This window comes from Helobdella robusta, assembly GCF_000326865.2.
Source record: "Helobdella robusta unplaced genomic scaffold HELROscaffold_22, whole genome shotgun sequence".
NCBI lineage: Eukaryota > Metazoa > Annelida > Clitellata > Rhynchobdellida > Glossiphoniidae > Helobdella > Helobdella robusta.
In genome coordinates, this window is record NW_008704170.1 from 1,313,704 (window position 1) to 1,332,957 (window position 19,254).

A 19,254-nucleotide genomic window follows, 5' to 3' on the forward strand; every position below is an offset into this window, starting at 1 on the left:
AAGAAGGATGTTGATGACTACGACGATGATGACGATGATGATGATAACGATGACGATGATGATGATAACAATTATATGATAATGAAATCCTCACCAACGTTAAAATTATATATACACGTATATGAAAATCTAGTATGTATGCCTGCTTAAATATTAACTATCTTTTTTATTATTCATGTACAGAAAATATTAAATTTTTTATTATTATTCTTCAAAGTATGCCAACTAAATTAACTCACCCATGCTCAATACGTTCAAATAACCCCACCAAGTTCTACAATTACGAAGTTAAAAAGAGAAAGAGAGGAAAGGTAGATCATGGAACAAACATTACAATGACAGAGGATGTAGTTTGTATGTATATGTGTTGTGGAATAGTTGGCGGAAATAGTACTTTAATTTTATTCAGAAATGGTTGAGTTAGACAGTTGCCTCCAGTAGGACTGAGATGTTGAATTTGCTTTCCATGATTTTGAATATTTTCAACTTACTTTATTAGCAATTTTTCAATATTATTATTGTTGATGTTGATGTTTATTGTTGATGTCGTTGTTCTTATCAGACTCGCGAACAATCAACAATGAGAAATAAATTCTCTGATTAGATAAACAGCTGATAATAAATTGTGAGTTTGAGGAATTTTGAATATAACATTATGATGAAGTAAATGATGATGATGATCATCATCAGATGATGATGATGATGACGGCGAGATGATGATGACGATGAGAACGTTGTTGACGTTTCTTCTGATAATGATAATTAAAATGATTATGACGATGATGACGACGACGACGATGATGATGACGATGATGACGATGATGATGATGATGATATTGATGATGATGATGACGATAAAACTTCATCACCGAACTTTGAAAAAATAAAATTGAAATTGTGTCTCTTGTCGAAATGAAGATACATCGAGGATACAAAGATCAAGGATGACACTTCTTAGATTATTGAAAGCTACGAAAATTATTTATTTATCTCTAATTAATGCCATTTCTAATGCACACACACACTTACAAACTCAAACATTCTCTTTTTTTCTCTCTCTTTCTCCTTCGCTATCTATTTCACAATCTCACACACAAACACACACATACGCACGCACACACACACACACACAAATTATCTTACACTTAAGCTAGGCAAACAAACCAATTTCGTGTATTTACATGCAAACGTACATACTTACATTTAATCATAATAAATATTTATACGCTCAACATTTTTTAAATCTTTAAATCGTATATTTTTTACGCACACACACACACACACGCACGCACACGCAAAAACACACATACATGCAAACATATTCATAAATCCTCATAGATAAACGTATATGGCTGTTCATTCATCTAGATCACATATATGCAATTCAACGCTGTATAAATAAGTCATTGAAACCAATTCTATGTATTCGAAATCTCAGGTTCGTAATGAAGTTACGTCGTTTTAATTACTATTAAAATATAAATTAATTATTTTTAATAATAATAATATTATTATTAATTAATAGTAATATTATTATTAATAAAAATATGCAATTTTTGGTAAATTTAAAGGAAAATATTAATTTTTATTGATAAAAACTAAAGTTATACAGCCATAAGCTATGGAGAATAAGAGCTACTACACAAATGATGATGACATCGAAGATGGCTACAATGTCACTTCCTTCGGTTGCGAACCACAACAACCACAAAAGCCACGACAGCCACAACCACAGCAGCAGCAGCAGCTAAATGAGACATCTGGGTACTACGCTGAAAACTTGAAGACAGCCCAACTACCTGAAAAAAGAATTGAGATTGAGAAGAAGGAAAAAGTAATTTTTTTTCAGATTTTTTTCACGTAATTTCGACATTAATATTGTTATTTACATCATTGTTATTATTATTATTATTATGAAGATCTTTTTATAGCGCTTCTTAATTATAAACTTCACAAAAGCGCTTAACAATAGGTTTAAATTCATTAACGCCACGCCACCTTCCTTTTTTTCAAATGTGTAGAAACAATTACTAGATTTTAATCTTCTACGATTATATTTTGGGATGAGTTTTTCCAAATTTTTCATTAAAAAATATATAAAGGTTTTAAAATAAATCGAGAAAAACTATAATCACACACACACACACACACACACACCACACACACACACACACACACACACACACAAGCAGATACACAAACATACACACTCACATACACACAAACACACATACATACACACACAAACAAACACACACAGAGTGTAGAAATACACATAATGGAGGACAGCAAGGAAGTCCCTCCACTGACAAACATAAAGATGTCGGAAGATGGTACTTCAGTTTCATCAGATGTGGTGAAGCCTTACCCGAACATGAGTAAGGAAGATGTGGTGAAGCTATCAAACACGTCGTTCTGGACCTCACTAAGAGTTGCTAGCATAGTTAGTTTGCGCTCAATCTTTGCCTCTTCCATTTTGTTGTTTAGTGTTAATTTTTCCGCGGACGAACAAACGAATGAGTGAATGATTGAATGAATAAATGTATGAATAAATGAACGAACGAACAAACGAACGAATGAATGTAAAAGAAAATGAGAAAAATTTTAAAAAGTTATCTAGTGTGTTTGTTTGTCTAGACTTAATCCACTTTCTTTCTATTTCTCTCTTTGTCTATATCTCTTCTCTCTTCCTTTTTCTCTCTTTTTCTCCTTTTCTCTCTTTATTATTCTATCTCCTTTAATTTTGAGTGAGTGAATGATATGTTTCCATTTAGCGGTTTAACGCGGATTTTAAAAACAGCGCTGTCAAGGTTGTAGCCTCAGGAACACAATAAATTTTGTGAGTGATTGAGAGTATTATCTTCTTGTCGTCATCATCATCCTCCTCATCATTGTCGTCATCGTCATCGCCATCATCATCATTATTATTGTCACAATTTTTTTTCTCCGAGTCATCATCGTCATCTTTTTCCTCTTCCTCTCCGGATCATGCCATTTTCTTTTATCTTTGGGATCATAATCTTTTTCCTCTTCCGCTTTAGAACCCCATTTTTTTTTTTCAATCTCCGGATCATCATCTTTTTTTTTCCATCATTAACCTTATCATCATTTCGTCCCCTTTGTTGACGTTATCGTTATCAGATAATCTTCTGGCTGATATGGTTGGCATTCCTAGTGACGGTTGTTGTACTGACGATTATTTCACCGCGTTGTCAATCCTTAACTGAGCCAAAGTGGTGGCAAGATGGTGTGTTCTACCAAATTCACGTTAGGAGCTTCTATTCCCAGGAGAACAAAGGAAATGAACGATTTGGTGATTTAAAAGGTTGCTGCTTCTTGTTGTTGTTGGTGTGTTTTGTTGTTTGTTGTTGTTATGTTTTGTTGTTGTTGTTGTTTGTTGTTGTTGTTGTTTTTGGTGTTGTCGTGGTTGATGTTGTAGTTGATGTTGGTGTTATTTGGTTTTGAATGATGTGTACATGCAACAGCTGTTGTTGTTTAAAAAGTAATAACATATATTTGAGATAAATTACTTTAAAGCGTAATTTATAACATCTTTATTTTAATTTTTTCTAGGAATTGAGATGAAACTGCCAGAGTTAAAAGAGCTAGGTGTGAGTGTGATCGTGCTAAATTCTATATTAAAATCAGATTCAAGTTCCTCAAAAAAAGATTATGGTTACGAGATCGTTGATTACGAACAAATTGATGATAGCATTGGTGGGTTACTGACTGAATGACTGATTGACTGGCTGGCTGACTGACTGACTGACTGAGTGGCTGACTGACTGACTGACTGACTGATTAATTAATTGGTTGATTGATCAATTCAATTTTTTTCCACCAAGGTACGATGGATGATTTCGAATCATTAGTGAACGCTACGCACAGGAACGGTAAAACGACCATTCAATCTTTAATATCCACCTTGAATGAAACTAAATTTTAAATAATATTTTTCACAAAAACGGGACAAAAAAAATAATTAAATTAATAATTAAAACTCATATTCCCAATCTTTAATAGGGATGAAATTGATAATTGAGTTTGTACCGAATCACGTTGGAGACAAACATCCTTGGTTTGAGGAGTTCAAAAAGTATTTTGAAAACCCGCCAACCAATCCTACCTCCAGCTGGAATCATTTTGTATCTACAGTTCACAACAGGCTTAATAATTGGGTATATATGTGTATTTGTTGGGTATATATGTGTATATATAAAATAGCTATGTATGTATGTGTGTGTGTGTCTGTGTATGTGTGTGTATTATTGTGTGTCTTCTGCCTACAACAGTTTCATTAACTGAGCATAAATTCGGTATATATATGTGTGTGCGTGCGTGCGTGCGTGTATGCGTGTGTTTAGTATAATACAAATAATTGAATAAAATTCCTAAAATACAAAACATCGTTAAAACGACACTGCCATAAGACGACAGTGTATGAGGAAGAAGGCGGTTCTTGGAAACAATTAGATAGCACAAACGCTCGGAGCAATAACACATACTACCTACATCAGTTCTTGAAAACTCAACCGGAGCTGAACCTCAGAAGCAGGTTCATACAGGGTGAAATGGAGGTGAGTTAGTCACAGTGTACACGCGCATAATTGAAATGCACAGCATACACGTACACTAAACAGTAAACACGTATACGCACATGTACAACTACACGCACAGGCACGCGCACACACGCACACACACGAATACACATAATTCTCATTTTTCAGAAATATTTAAAGTTCTGGACGGATAAAGATGTCGACGGATTCAAAATCGCTAATTCGGATTTCCTTTTCGAAAACTCCGACCAGATTGATAATTCACCTGGAGTTAGTAACAACAACAGCAACAACAACAACAATAATAATAATAATAATAATATGTAAATAATTATAATTATTATAATAATAATGACAATAATCAATACAGGATTTCAGACAGACGAGAGGACAGTCTGAAACTTTCGAGCTGATCGCCAGATGGAAGGATATGTTGAAAAATTACAAGAAATATCCAGACGGAAGAGAGGCACCGTACGTACTGTCATTGTTATCATCATCATCACATCCAAATCATCATCATCATCATTGCCATCGTCGTCATCATCATTATAATCACCATAAGTATCATCACCATCATCGTCGTCATCATCATCATCATCATCATCATCATCAAAATCACCATAAATATCACCACCACCATCATTGAAACTTCCGCCATCAGAATTCTTCTTACTGACGGTGACTCGAACACCGACTATTTCTACGATTACTACAGCCACAACGGACACTCTGTGGCTCACCTTCCAATAAGCTACCACCTCTACACCAACCTACCTGGTGTTAACATCAACCAAGTTTTAAAGGTGTTAATATTAATTAACCATGATGATTATAACGATGACGATGATAAAAATTATGATAATGGGGATTATAACGTAGATATTAAATACATGTATATCAGATAGTGAATACATCTTAGAGAGCGTTTGATCAAAATTTGATATCCGATCTATTCGTCCAAATTCACTATTCGGTGCGGATATAATCTAGTACATGTATAGCATTTATACAGAGTTTTCATTCATTCATTCATTATTATTATTATTGTTGTTATTATTATTATTATTATTTTTGTTTGTCAACAGGATTACAATGACAAAAGACCGTCAGATTCCACACCGCTTTGGAGTGTACGCTTGGATTTTTCCTCTAAATTATCTCATAATCATCATCTTCATCATCATCATCAAACATAGTCATCATGATCTCATCACACACGCACACACACACGCAGCTATGACCACACACACACACACACACACACACACACGCACACACACACAGACAGGTGACCAAGACAAAAAACGCATTATGGATGTGGTCGGTCAGGATTTTTACAAAGTGACCATGCTTCTTAAACTAACTCTGCCCGGTGCGGTCATGTTTTACTACGGCGAAGAAATTGAAATGAGCGATGACTACAATGATGCAAATTTAAAAAAAGATCCTGTCTATGATATAACCCCACAAAGGGTACGTAAAATGCTTTAATAAAATTTAGTTGCGATTATGTAGAGTAGATACATTTGTAGAAACTATACATCATTTGTATTGTACTGTATATATTAATCATTCAATCAATCAATCTTAATCATTCAATCAATTAATCTTAATCAATCAATCAATCAATTAATCAAACAACCAATCGATCAATCCAACATTTGAAAAGAACCAATCCAGATACGGTCATCGTCAGCCAATGTACTGGACAAACGATACAGCCAACGCCGGCTTTTGTAATGAGACCTGCAAGCCTTGGTTGGAAATTAATTCGCAATCAAATTCACTGAACCTTCAAGTTTGAATTTATAATGATTATTTTGGTTATGTAATTTTTTACACGTGTTTCTTGTCGGTGAATTAATAATAAATTTGAGCGTATTTGCCTGTGATGTGGGTGGATGTTGTTATGGTTATTATTATACCCCATGATGTAGTTGTTTTTTGATCAATCAACCACAAAATGAATCAAAAATCAACTTCACAACCAACTAACAAACCAGCAAACCAATCAACCAACTAACCATCAATCAACTAATCAACTTATCAACTTACCAACCAACCAACTAAGCAACCAACCAACCGACCAACCAACCAACCAACCAACCGACCAACCAACCAACCAACCAACCAACCAGCCAACCAACCGACCAACCAACCAACCACTTTCACAGAATCAAAAAGCCAATTTTGAAAGCACGTGGTACATGATCAAAAACATCACCAAGTTAATAAAGGAACACAAGTCCTTAAGAAATGGTGTGTTGCACTTGGCTGAAACTGAAAACACTAACATTAACGCTAACAACAACAACAACAACAACAACAACAACAACGAAATGACTGTTCTTGACAAAAATTTGCTTGTTTACGTGAGAGAAATCGAAGGGCATGATAGGTTAGTAGTTGTGGTGACGATGGGGATGTTGAATCCGGTGATGCTGATCATAACGTGAACAATAGCGATTTAAAATCATAATAATCAAATCAAATCAAATTTTATTCATTCAATCCAAATTAATAATAATACTATTATCATTCAAGCAACCAACCATCCAAACAAACAAACAACCATCCAACCAACCAAACATCCAACCAACCGACCAACCAACCAACCGACCAACCATCCAACCAACCATCCAACCAATCAACCAGCCAAACATCCAACCAACCAACCAGCCAAACATCCAACCAACCATTCAATCAATCAACCATCCAACCAACCAATCAACCAACCAACCATCTAACTAAACAGAATCATAGTTGTTCTAAACTTTGGCGCTAACATGACAAAGGAAGAGGATCTGACGAAGATAAAAATAAGCATAGGTATACCGGCTTGGGCCAAAGTTTTATTCGTCACCGACAAACTCGGCCATTACAAAATCGACGAAGATGTCGATCTAAGGTACGTGAAACTGCAGCGAGGCTATGGCTTCATGGCAAAATGGAAATACGTCAGAAGTGTAGTCTAAATCTCTCAGTGAAAGAAATGACGTCATCGTGTTTTAGAATTGATGATGGGGGACTGATGATGATGTTAATAAAAATGATGATGATGACGACGATGGTGACGATGGTGGTGATGGTGAAGATGTGATAACGACGATAACGATGATAATGATGTGATAAGAATGTTTGTAATGATGGAGATGATTCTAAATAAGGTTATAGTGGTTAGACGATATTGGTTTTGGCTAACTTTGAAACACTATTATTATCATTAAAGATGATGATGTTAATGACTATGAGGTTGTTATGATGAAGAAGAAGATGACGATGACGATGATGATGATGATGAGGTTGATATGATGAAGAAGATGATGATGACGATGATGATGATGAGGTTGATATGATGAAGAAGATGATGATGACGATGACGATGATGATGATGATGAGGTTGATATGATGAAGAAGATGATGATGACGATGATGATGATGACGAACATGAAACCTTTCATCTGCAATCATTTTTATTAAATGAATTTGCACCAAAAAATTTTATTCTTACTTAATCTAAAATTAGGAACCAAAGATATTTAAATTGAAACGATACGAAGTAACTTTTCGCCAATTTATTAATTATTATTTTTTATTTTTTTTCTTCTTCTACATCTTCATCATCATCAACATCATCATCATCAACATCATAATCGTCATTCTTATCTTCATCAACGTCATCGTCATCAACAACACCGGAATCATCATCATCAACATCATAATCGTCATCATCATCAACAACATTATCATCATCGTCATCATCATCATCATCCCCTCAGCTTCAATATCTCCCCAGAAGAGCACAGCAGCACAGAGAAAAACATTCCGATTAAACAACTCGTCGCATTCCTATTAATCTCAGATTACACGTGGCTCCTCTTTTTTTCCCTTCTCTCATTCATCTTTCATTTTTCTTACTATCTTTCGTTCATCATTTCTTCTTCTTCTTACTATCTGTTATTTTTTTTGCAGTCCATTCTTCCTACTTCCTGTCTTCCTCTTCATAATCATATTTTTCTTTTGTTTTGTTGTCTCCTTTTTAACACTTTGGCTTTCCTTTCATCTTGTTCTTTTTTCACATGTTTCTCTCTCTCTCTCTCCCTTTCTCTTTTACTCTCTTCCATTTTTTCGCGTTTTCTATCTGTCTGTCTGTTTTTCTGTCTGTTTTTTACTCCTGTCTGTCTGTTTCCTTCTTTCTCTTTCTCCTTCTCTTTCTCTCTCTCTTTCTCTCTCTCTCTCTCTCTCTCTCTCTCTCTCTCTCTCTCTCTGTCTCTTTCTTTCTCTCACTTTTTTCTCTCACTTTTTTCTCTGCAAAATAACTTTTCCTTCCTTTTCAAACATTTTACATCTTCTTAATTTAAAAAATCTCATTTCATTTTTTGTAACAATCGTTTGCTTTTTGAACTTTTTTCTATTTCATTTCCAACTACATCCTAGTGTATATGCTGCACGGCTGACGGGAACCACCCTCATTCGCTGAGTCCATCGGGAGAAAAAAAAATTAATTAAATAATTTAATTTTGTCCTAAAGAAAGTATTTTGATTAAAAAGTTTTATAGTTAATCAATTTAAATGAAGCGTTAACAATAACTTCTATTTCACACCACCAGGTAGGCACACACACACGCACTCGCACGCATACAAATAATTGAGCATAAAAGATAACATTAGCATGAAAAACTCATTTTACTGTACAAAAAACGTCTAAAAAAAGTTAAAAAGTTAAAAAAATTCAATTAAAAGTTTCTTACCAAATAAAACATAAATTCCCACGCTCACATACCAACACTCCACTCCAAATAAATTTGTTCATATGAGCAAACCTCGAAAAATAAAAATAACATAAAGTAATTCTTTTTGTAAGATTATGAATTGGTGAAACCTCACAAGTCCATGAAACCATTCAGTGTACTTTTAGGGCTTAATATTTGCAGAAGAAAAGTTCCTTACAAATATAAATTTTGATTTATAAACTAAAATTATGTCAGTAAAAACACATACATACACTTACATTTACACACACGCACACACACACACATACATACATACATACATACATACATACGAAACGAAACGAAATAATTTATTTGACCTCAATAAAGAAAATAAGGTGCAGGTTGACTGTGAGGAGTTAGTATAAAACTCATCGAGCACAGCCACCTAAGCCAAAAACTTCAGAATCTCTGAATGAAATATGTTAACCTTCAGATGTTACTAATTGATTACAAAAACAAAATCATCGGGCTCAGCCATCAAACAAAAAACTTCAGAATCTCTAAATGTTATATATTAAGTTCACGGTGTTACTAGTTGTTCGTAAAAATAAAATTATCGAGTACCACAAAAAACTTCAGATTCTCTAATTGGAGTATATTATTTTTACGGTGTTACTAACTGTTCATAAAAATATTATCATCGTGCACCACAAAAAACTTCAGATTCTCTAAATGGAATGTATTAGCTTTGAGATGTTACTAATTGATCCTAATAATAAGTTAGGTCTATATTTCTCTATATACAAAACTGCATATAGAATACCTGATTGAATCTATCTATATAATCTATAGATAGAAGAGAATAGGATCACATACGTATATAAAAATATCTACGTACACGTCAGCACACACACATACATACAACTGAGCATACATGATGTCATAAATATTTTATAAAAATGTAATTTATATTCTTAAAACTAGTGATTTTAATTAATCATACTAATAAATGCTTTCAAATGATATTTAAAGTTCTGCATGTTCGATCTGTCATAATTAAATCCTTTATTTAATAAAAAATTCCAAATTCTGGGTCCTCTGCAAATGATGTGTTGATGTAAAATTTTCGTTTTTGATTTGTTGGAACAGATGAAATTGATGCGCCTTTGATTCTTCGTTCGTTTATAATAACCGTCAAAAATAGGAGGTAGTTTACCAGTCAATTGTTTGTCGATGAATTTTGTCGCGTGATATGTACTCATTTGATCGAAAGTCAGATTGCTTGTCGTGGCGAATAGCGGTTGTGAATGGGATTGAGCTTTGGAAAGTGTGATTGTTCGCATCGCTCTCTTCATGATTATTCTTATTGGATTTGTTGTAGATGGATAGGCGCTTGACCAGACTGTATTGCAGTATGAGATATATGGAGTACAGATGGCTTTATATAGCATGTTAAGAATTCTTTTAGGCAAGAAAAATTTTATTTTATTTAATAGACCAATTTATCTTGCTAGTTTTGTGCAAACATATCGAACATGTTGTTGAAACGATAATTTTTGATCCAATATTACTCCTAAAAATTTAACAGTTTTGCTTTCGAGAATATCCGAATTATTTATTACGATCTTATATGGCTCCTTGTAGTTTAAATATTGGACTGGGCCAAAAATAATCATTTGAGTTTTTCTGCTATTCAATGTCAACATATTACATTCAAACCATGAGACGACCTTTTTAATTTCACTATTAGTCTTCAAGATGAGTTAATCGATGTTTTTGCCTGTACTGAATAGATTAGTATCATCTGCGAAGCAAATGTAATCAAAGAATGTTGAAACTTTCGGGAGATCGTTGATGAAGACAATGAATAGCAATGGACCCAAAATACTGCCCTGAGGTACTCCAATTTGGTTTAATTTTTCGCTCGAGCATGTACCCTGCCAGCTAACAAATTGACTTCTCTCCGATAAGTAACTTCTGAACCATTTCAGTTGCGAGCCACGTATTCCATAATGGTCTAGTTTCGCCAGCAAGATGTTGTGGTTGATGCAATCGAATGCCTACGATGTATTTTTTGTCTTCTGCTGCGATCCCTATTTTTCTGATCAATTCTATTATTGCCAGCTCAGTCGAGTACTTCTCTCGAAATCCAAATTGTGAATCGTTAATTATGGAATTTTTTTTGAAGAAGATATTTAGCCTTTTGTACATTATTTTTTCTATTATTTTCGAAAAATTTGATAAAAGAGCAACGGGTCGAAAATTAATTAAATCATTGCATCCCTCATCCTTTTTAATCGGTACAATTTTTGAGACTTTGAAACATCGTGGGAATGTGCCGGAGTTGAAAAAAAAGTTAATTAGGAATTCCAAAATGTGAGCTGTTGAATGTATGGTAGATTTTATTATTTTCATAGGAATGCCATCCCATCCACTGGTTGTTTTTGGTTTGAGAAGTCTGGTTGTTGCAATTATTTTATCGCTTGAGGTCGACAGACAGAAGAACGAGTTTTGAAATTTATTAGTGAGGTGATTTTTCCAGAGTGTTGAATTGTTGAAAGATGAACCTAGTTTTATAGCTATACCGGTGAAATAATCGTTTAAGGAGTCCGCAGGAGAACGAACAATTTCACTGTTTGATGTGACGGTATTGGTGATTTTATTTGTGCTGATAATGTTCTTAATAATCGACCACGTTCTTCTGTTATCTTTTATGTTCTTTTCTATGATGTCGCTGTAGTATTGTTTTTTTAGTTTGTTTTTAAATTTGATGCAAGATTGTCTAATTGACTTTAATTCAATTAGATTTTCAATATTCGGATTTTTTAGATATTTTGTATACAGTTTGGTTTTTCTATTTAACATTATTTTAAGATCATCAATTATCCAAGGTTTATCACGTGATATTTTTTTAATTTTTCTTGCTGATGAAATACGACAGCATTCGTTGAAGTTCTTTACAAAAATCTCTATGAATCGTTGAAACCCGACATTTACATCCTCACAGTTTAAAACGTTTGACCAGTCCATGTTTATTAAATATTCGTTCAGTCTGTTGATTCGTTCACTTGTAAACGAGTATAATTTCTCCTTCAGAAAATGGTTCTTGATACTGTTAGACTTCATATTTACAATTATAAAAATTGGTAGGTGGTCCGAAAGATCACATACCTGTGTACCACATAATTCTACTGCATTTGGTTCGCTCGTGAAAATGTTATCAATGACTGAATTTTTATTTAAACTTATTCTTGTTGGGGTTGTTATTAAAGTTGATAGGTTGTATGATGTTAATAATTGTTGAAGTTGGAATTTGCTGGCATTTGAATCAGCATCAAGTAAATTGATGTTCATGTCACCGATCAGATAAACTAGTTTGTTCTCTAGACTTATGATTTGTAGTACCTGTTCGATTTGTTGAAGATACATATTTGCGTCATAGGTAGGAGGCCGATATGTTATTACAATTATTGCATTTTTATTGGAATAATCGTTTGTTATTTCTATGCTGAATAATTCTATGCTGCTAATGCTATTGATGTCGTTTCTTGTTTTATACGTAATATCGTTATCAATATACAAACCGATTCCACCACCGTGCTTACCAGACCGATTTTTACCAACAAAATCATAACCAGTAATATTTATTAACTTGATATTGTCATCATTCAGCCACGTTTCACTTATACCAATAATGTTATATTTAAAAGAAAAGTTGTTTAAATAATCGAGTAAGTCTTCTGATTTGTGAATTAAACTTCTAATGTTTAAATGCATTAGCTTGAAAAACAAATTGTCGTTAATTCCGTTGTCGCTGATGGAGTTATACAAAGCATTTATTTGATTTATATCGTCATATAGTCTGCAGGTTTTTTCTACGAGATTGCTGCGAGTATCGTTAACAGTATTTAACGAATTTTTGTCAGCCATGTTTGTTCGTTGTATCGGAGTTTTTGTCGGTATTTTTCCCGAAACGCCATTCGCGTACAATGATGTGTTTTAACATAATTTCCGGGTCCTTCATCTTCGGTCCATCGCAACTTTCGACACATACACGAAACATCGTTGATTCTTCCTCATCCTTGTTTACTGGATCGCTTATTTCCTGATTAGAACGTTTTATCACCGGAAAACAAGAGATGACGTTTATACCACTTGTTTTAAGAAAATCTATGACATCATTTCTGTGACATCTTTTTACGTTGCTCATCAAGAAAACGGTCTTTTTTATAAGGTTCTTTTCGGCCTGAAGTTTGCAGTTGTCGATTACTTTGATGCCAATAATTTTTTTAATTGGTTTTGGAATGGATGCGTTAACATTGCCCGTGTTACCGGTGGTACCACTTGATTTCATTTCATTATTATCTTCAGATGAGTTGTTTAGTCTGGCTCTTTTTTTATTTCTGGAAACGTACTCTCTAAACCCATCATCCACTGGTGTTTTCTCGGCATCTGACCACAGGTTTCCAGTGTTGAAATTTTGATTATTTACGTCAATAATTAAATCGCTTGACTTCTCAAGTAACTTTGGCGCTATACTTTTTTCAACTTCATTACAATGTGATGTTTTAGTGCCAGATATTAATAAATTCGATGAAACTTTGTCAGCGTAGCTACAATGATGCATTTTGCTACTTCGTCCTAAGGGATTCGAGTTTGAAAGCAGTTTGTTGTGGTGATTATAATATGTCGTTTTATCGTAGTTCAGCGCTATATTATTAACGGTGTTTTTTACCGCGCAAATTTCCTTGTTGTGCACCTCTAAGGTATTAAGCACGTGCTGCTGTTGGCTGTGCAATATGTCGGTAATTTCTCGTTTTAAACTTTCAAAATTTAATTTAATCAAACTTTCCATATCTGGAATTTTTTCCAGGTCACTACTGACAAAAATCGGACATTTGTCCATCAAATCTTATAATTTTAGATATTTTAAAATAGCAATGCAATCTTGTAACCTTTCTTTTTTAGTCGTTCCACGAGGTATGATTTTGTCGAGTTTTTCACTTTTATTGACTTCCATTTCATTTTTTAATATTTTTAAAGCTCCAACAATGTCGTCATTTGTATAAAATTCCGAAACATTATTAACAAAGTTTTCATCATCAAGTAAACCGAACTTATTTTTCAAAAGTATGTATGTACATACATACATACATACATACATACATACATACATACATACATACATACTTACATACATACATACATACATACATACATACATACATACATACATACATACATACATACATACATACATACATACATACATACATACATACATACATACATACATACATACATACATACATACATACATACATACATACATACATACATACATACATACATACATACATACATACATACATACATACATACATACATACATACATACATAAATACATACATACATACATACATACATACATACATACATACATACATGCGTGGATCATGCCGTTTTCGTTCAAAGGCTGCAGTTAAGTTATGAAGTGTCTGGAAGGGCCTTGGATTTGTTCAAATCCTACCTTACTGAGAGATTCCAGCAGGTGCTTTTAATGGTGTACTTTCTACCAAGGAATATAATTTTACATATAGGCACCTGGCATCAGTTGTCCAGAATAATTAAGGATAATGTTATAAATTTTTGCAGCTCGGCGACTGTGCTCGGTTTTATTTTGGATTCCATGATGTCAATAAACAAAAAAAAATCAAGTTTTTGTTTAAATCTAGCACGTTTCAGCAACGTTTGTTTAGAAAAACAACAAAATGTTTAACTAAAGACACATTGAACTCTTTGGTTCATTCTACCCAATATTGAAGGAATTGTATTAGTTGTGGTTTGATAAGAGAATTTTTTTAAATATTTTTATTAATTTATATGTCTTTGATTAATGTTGCACCACAAAATATGATCGATTTGTTTAAAAATGATCAAAGTTGTCAAAATATGAATTGAGGTCTGTTGATTCAAATTTTTTTAGTTTGCCATACATACATACTTACATACGCATAAACATAAAAATACACGTAAAAAAACCGGATGTTTTGCTCAGGAAGCTAAAGAAAAAACAAACGACCAGCCTAATTGTTACTGTCTTCTAAATAACATCATCATCAGCAACAACAACAACATTAGATATATTAAATACAATACAAACAACATCAACAACAACTAAATTTCAAATAACAACAGACATTAGTGGCAACATTATTTACATTAACGGACAGCTTAAAAAGTTCATCACCAACAACAAAATCATTGAACAACTCAACTCAGGTGACATCAAAAAACAACAACAATACAAATAACACCAGAATCATCAACATGGATAACATTATTAGCCACCACGGCAACATAAAACACAGACAATATTACATCAACATCAACAACAACATTAGCCATAGCTTAAATGAAATCAATAATAATATTGATCAGGGATTAGAGATGATCTTAAAAAATTACGACGCAACAACAACAGCAACAACAACAACAGCAACAACAACAACAACAACAACAACAACAGCAACAACAACAACAACAGCAACAACAACAACAGCACCATCAACGAAACTAACAATAATAACAACTGCAACTGAAAAATATTTAAGAACAACTTTTTCCAAAAAACAACATCAATTACAACAACAACTAAACTTACCAGTAAATGAAACAACGTTAGAAAAAGTCTCCATAATGTTAACATAGACAAGCATTATCCGCAATTAGCCCCACGAACTCTAAACCACTTTGTCTAATTTTAACGCCAACACTAATGACATCATGAACTAGCTTACTGAGAAAAAAAATAACACTTATTACGATGACAACAACAACAACAACAACAACAACATCATCAACAACAACAACGGTATTGACGTCAGCTATCTCAATAACATTAACGGCAATAACAATGGCATCTTTATTGAAATGTGAATTGTGAAATGTGGATTGTGAAATGTGGATTGTGAAATGTGGATTGTGAAATGTGGATTGTGAAATGTGGATTGTGAAATGTGGATTGTGAAATGTGGATTATGAATTATGGATTTTGAATTGTAAATTGCAAAATGTGGATTGTGACTTGTGAATTATAAATTTTAAAATGTGAATTGCAAAATGTGGATTGTGAATTAATTTAATTTTCAAAAGTGCAAGAACAAAATTAGAGGAAAAAAAGTTTTACCGAGAGAATAAAAAACAACAAATTTTTTTTATTAACTTTGCAAAACATTGCACGTCCTCCGACAGACAAATTTGTTGGATTGATTTTTTCTTTGCTGAGAAAAAATAATTTTTTTTTTGTAAAATAAAAAAGGAAGAAAAACGTCCTCAAAACTTTCGCAAGCATCCACAAAAAAAAATAAAAAATTTTGTTGTATCAAAAATCAACCTTAACAAAACGACAAAAAACATCTTAGCAAAACTTTGAAACGTTAAAAATGTCATAGAAATACCAAAAACAAACTTCAAACTAAGTTTTGTAACAAAAAATATAAATGAAAAACAAAACAATAACAAACAAACAAAAACAAAAAAAAACAAGTAAAACATAATCTTACAAACAAAAGAATAAAGGCAAGCTTGAAAAATTTGATTTTAATGGCTAAACCTTTAAGTAAATCCATCTTTTGTTGTATGTAGCTAAAAAACATCCAGAACAAAAAAACAATCAAAATAAAGCCAACAATACAAAACACATTTACCACAAAAAAAAATTCAAGTTTTTATTTTCACAAAGCCGGCCATTATCATCAACACGGTTTTTAAAAAAATTCTATGTGAAGTAAACCTTACATAAGAAGAACTATTCAAACTATTGAGAAAAAACACCCAAAAATTTCAAAAAACAAGCAAAAAACAAAAAAAAAACATCAGTAAAAGCGAAAATCTTTCAGCAAACGTAAAACGAGAAAAAATTTTTAACCATATTCACCCGAGAACTCTAAATAAGCTTGCATACTTCAGGTTAGGAGTGCCAGATTATTCACACACTAATACACACACGCACTATAAATTTGCTAGAACGCATACAAAACAGGGTATAAATACCATTTTAAAAGATAGTTTATACATATGCAAACAAACTTTAAATTTTTATGTACCTGATACACATGCAAACAGGTATAAAACACACACATTATCTACTATAGAAATACACTCACATGCAAACATACAAATGTACATATATACAAATATTAATTAATGTATATACATAAATAGATACAAAAATAAATACAGAAATACAAAAAAATTACAGACATACAAATCAAACACGAAACAAAAATATTACATCCATACATACAAATTTACATTTACATGAATGCGATGGGTAAGGCCATAAAAAATAAATACATACAAACTTTTAAAAATACAAAAACTTACAAAATATACATACAAAACCATATGTACATACAAATATTAATACATACATACATTCATACATACATACAAACAAACCAACCAACCAACCTACATACATACATACAAACATACAAACATAAAAAAACAAAAATAAGACAGATAGGATGCAAACACTGGTAGGTAGCCATAAATTCATTTTCTTATAAGCGAAAAAATTTCCAGGACCACATACATATTTGTGTACTTGCAAATTTATACAGACATACTAACAAACAAACATAGAAATAACATACAAACATACACACATACAAACAAACATGCAAACAAACTTGTCTAAATTCTTGACTTTATTCTACAAAGTCAAACTAGTATATACACTCAAACAATCACGTACAAACGAACATACAAGCATAAACATACAAACATGAACATACAAACATAAACATACAAACATAAACATACAAACATAAACATACAAACAAACAAACACACAAACACGCATGGAATCAGACAAATTTGCACAAATTTTCTTGAAAGTCTTTTCATGTTAGGAGCAGTAGTCTTTGAATGTTTCAGAAGTTCGCATGCTCCTCTTTATAGTTCGTTTGTTCGTTCACTCAATAGTTCTTCCGTTTGTTCATCCACTTGTTCGTTTGTTTGTTTGCCTGTTTGTTTTGTTTTTGTTCTGGTTCAAACTTATCCTCATATGTAAGAGCATCTTTGCTTATTAATGCTAATGCTTGACGAACTTTTCTTACTTCCTTACCACAAAAATTTGTTTTATATTTTGCTGAACACACATACAAACGATACAAACAAACAAACTGGCAGGCATGCATGCAAACACAAACACACACACACACAAAGGCACACGTACATTCAGGCATACGTTAAATTCAATTAATTACACATATACATATACACATTCAGTAACATCCCAAATAACACGTACACGCAAACATACAAACAAACACATAAACAAAACGCACTCGCAAACACACACACGCACGCACGCATGCACGCAAAAACAAACACACATACAGACAAACAGACACACACACTCACACAAACAAACAAACACACGCACACAAACACACATGGGATTAGGAAACACATAGAAGTTATGAAGACGTGTCGGACCGGGTTATGCTTCCTTAATTCGTGTTTATGCTCGATGTTTATGTTTGCTGTATATAACATTTCTTTGTTTATGTTTACTGTCCATGTTTGTGGTTTTGGTTCAAGTATTTTTAACGTTTTCCGTTTAAAGATTCTCTGTTCATCTTTATGTTTATGTTTAAACAATCGCTACTACGCCAGCAACAACTAAAACCACTCTAAAATCTTTACAACATCAACAACAATAACATCCTCATCATTATCGTCGTCGTCATCAACCACAGCATCATCAACAACAACAACAACAACAAAAACTGCATCATTATCATCATCAACAACAACATCATCGTCGTCGTCGTCACCATCTTAGCAAAGACACCGCATAAAAAAATCGAGTTCAAGTCGAGTGAACAACAATAACAACAATAACAACAATAATAATAACAAAAATAATCACAATCATCATCGTCATCCTCATCATCATCATCCC

General features: G+C 32.9%; 2 protein-coding genes across 2 annotated transcripts; one reads left to right on the plus strand and one right to left on the minus strand.

Annotated features, from left to right (window-relative positions):
• Nucleotides 1–3,234: 3,234 nt before the first annotated feature.
• HELRODRAFT_78206 (hypothetical protein) lies at nucleotides 3,235–4,886 on the plus strand (the record flags this gene model as incomplete). The annotated part of the gene is made up of 6 exons (XM_009018636.1): nucleotides 3,235–3,325; nucleotides 3,574–3,717; nucleotides 3,846–3,893; nucleotides 4,024–4,145; nucleotides 4,431–4,577; nucleotides 4,728–4,886. Coding segments are annotated over 6 exons (711 nt in total), but the record flags the coding sequence as incomplete, so codon positions are not given.
• An 8,313-nt stretch (nucleotides 4,887–13,199) lies between these two features.
• HELRODRAFT_171958 (hypothetical protein) lies at nucleotides 13,200–14,297 on the minus strand (the record flags this gene model as incomplete). Its single annotated transcript, XM_009018637.1, has 2 exons — nucleotides 13,200–14,157; nucleotides 14,233–14,297. The coding sequence occupies 2 exons, from the start codon at nucleotides 14,295–14,297 to the stop codon at nucleotides 13,200–13,202; spliced, it is 1,023 nt and encodes a 340-aa protein (XP_009016885.1).
• Nucleotides 14,298–19,254: the final 4,957 nt, after the last annotated feature.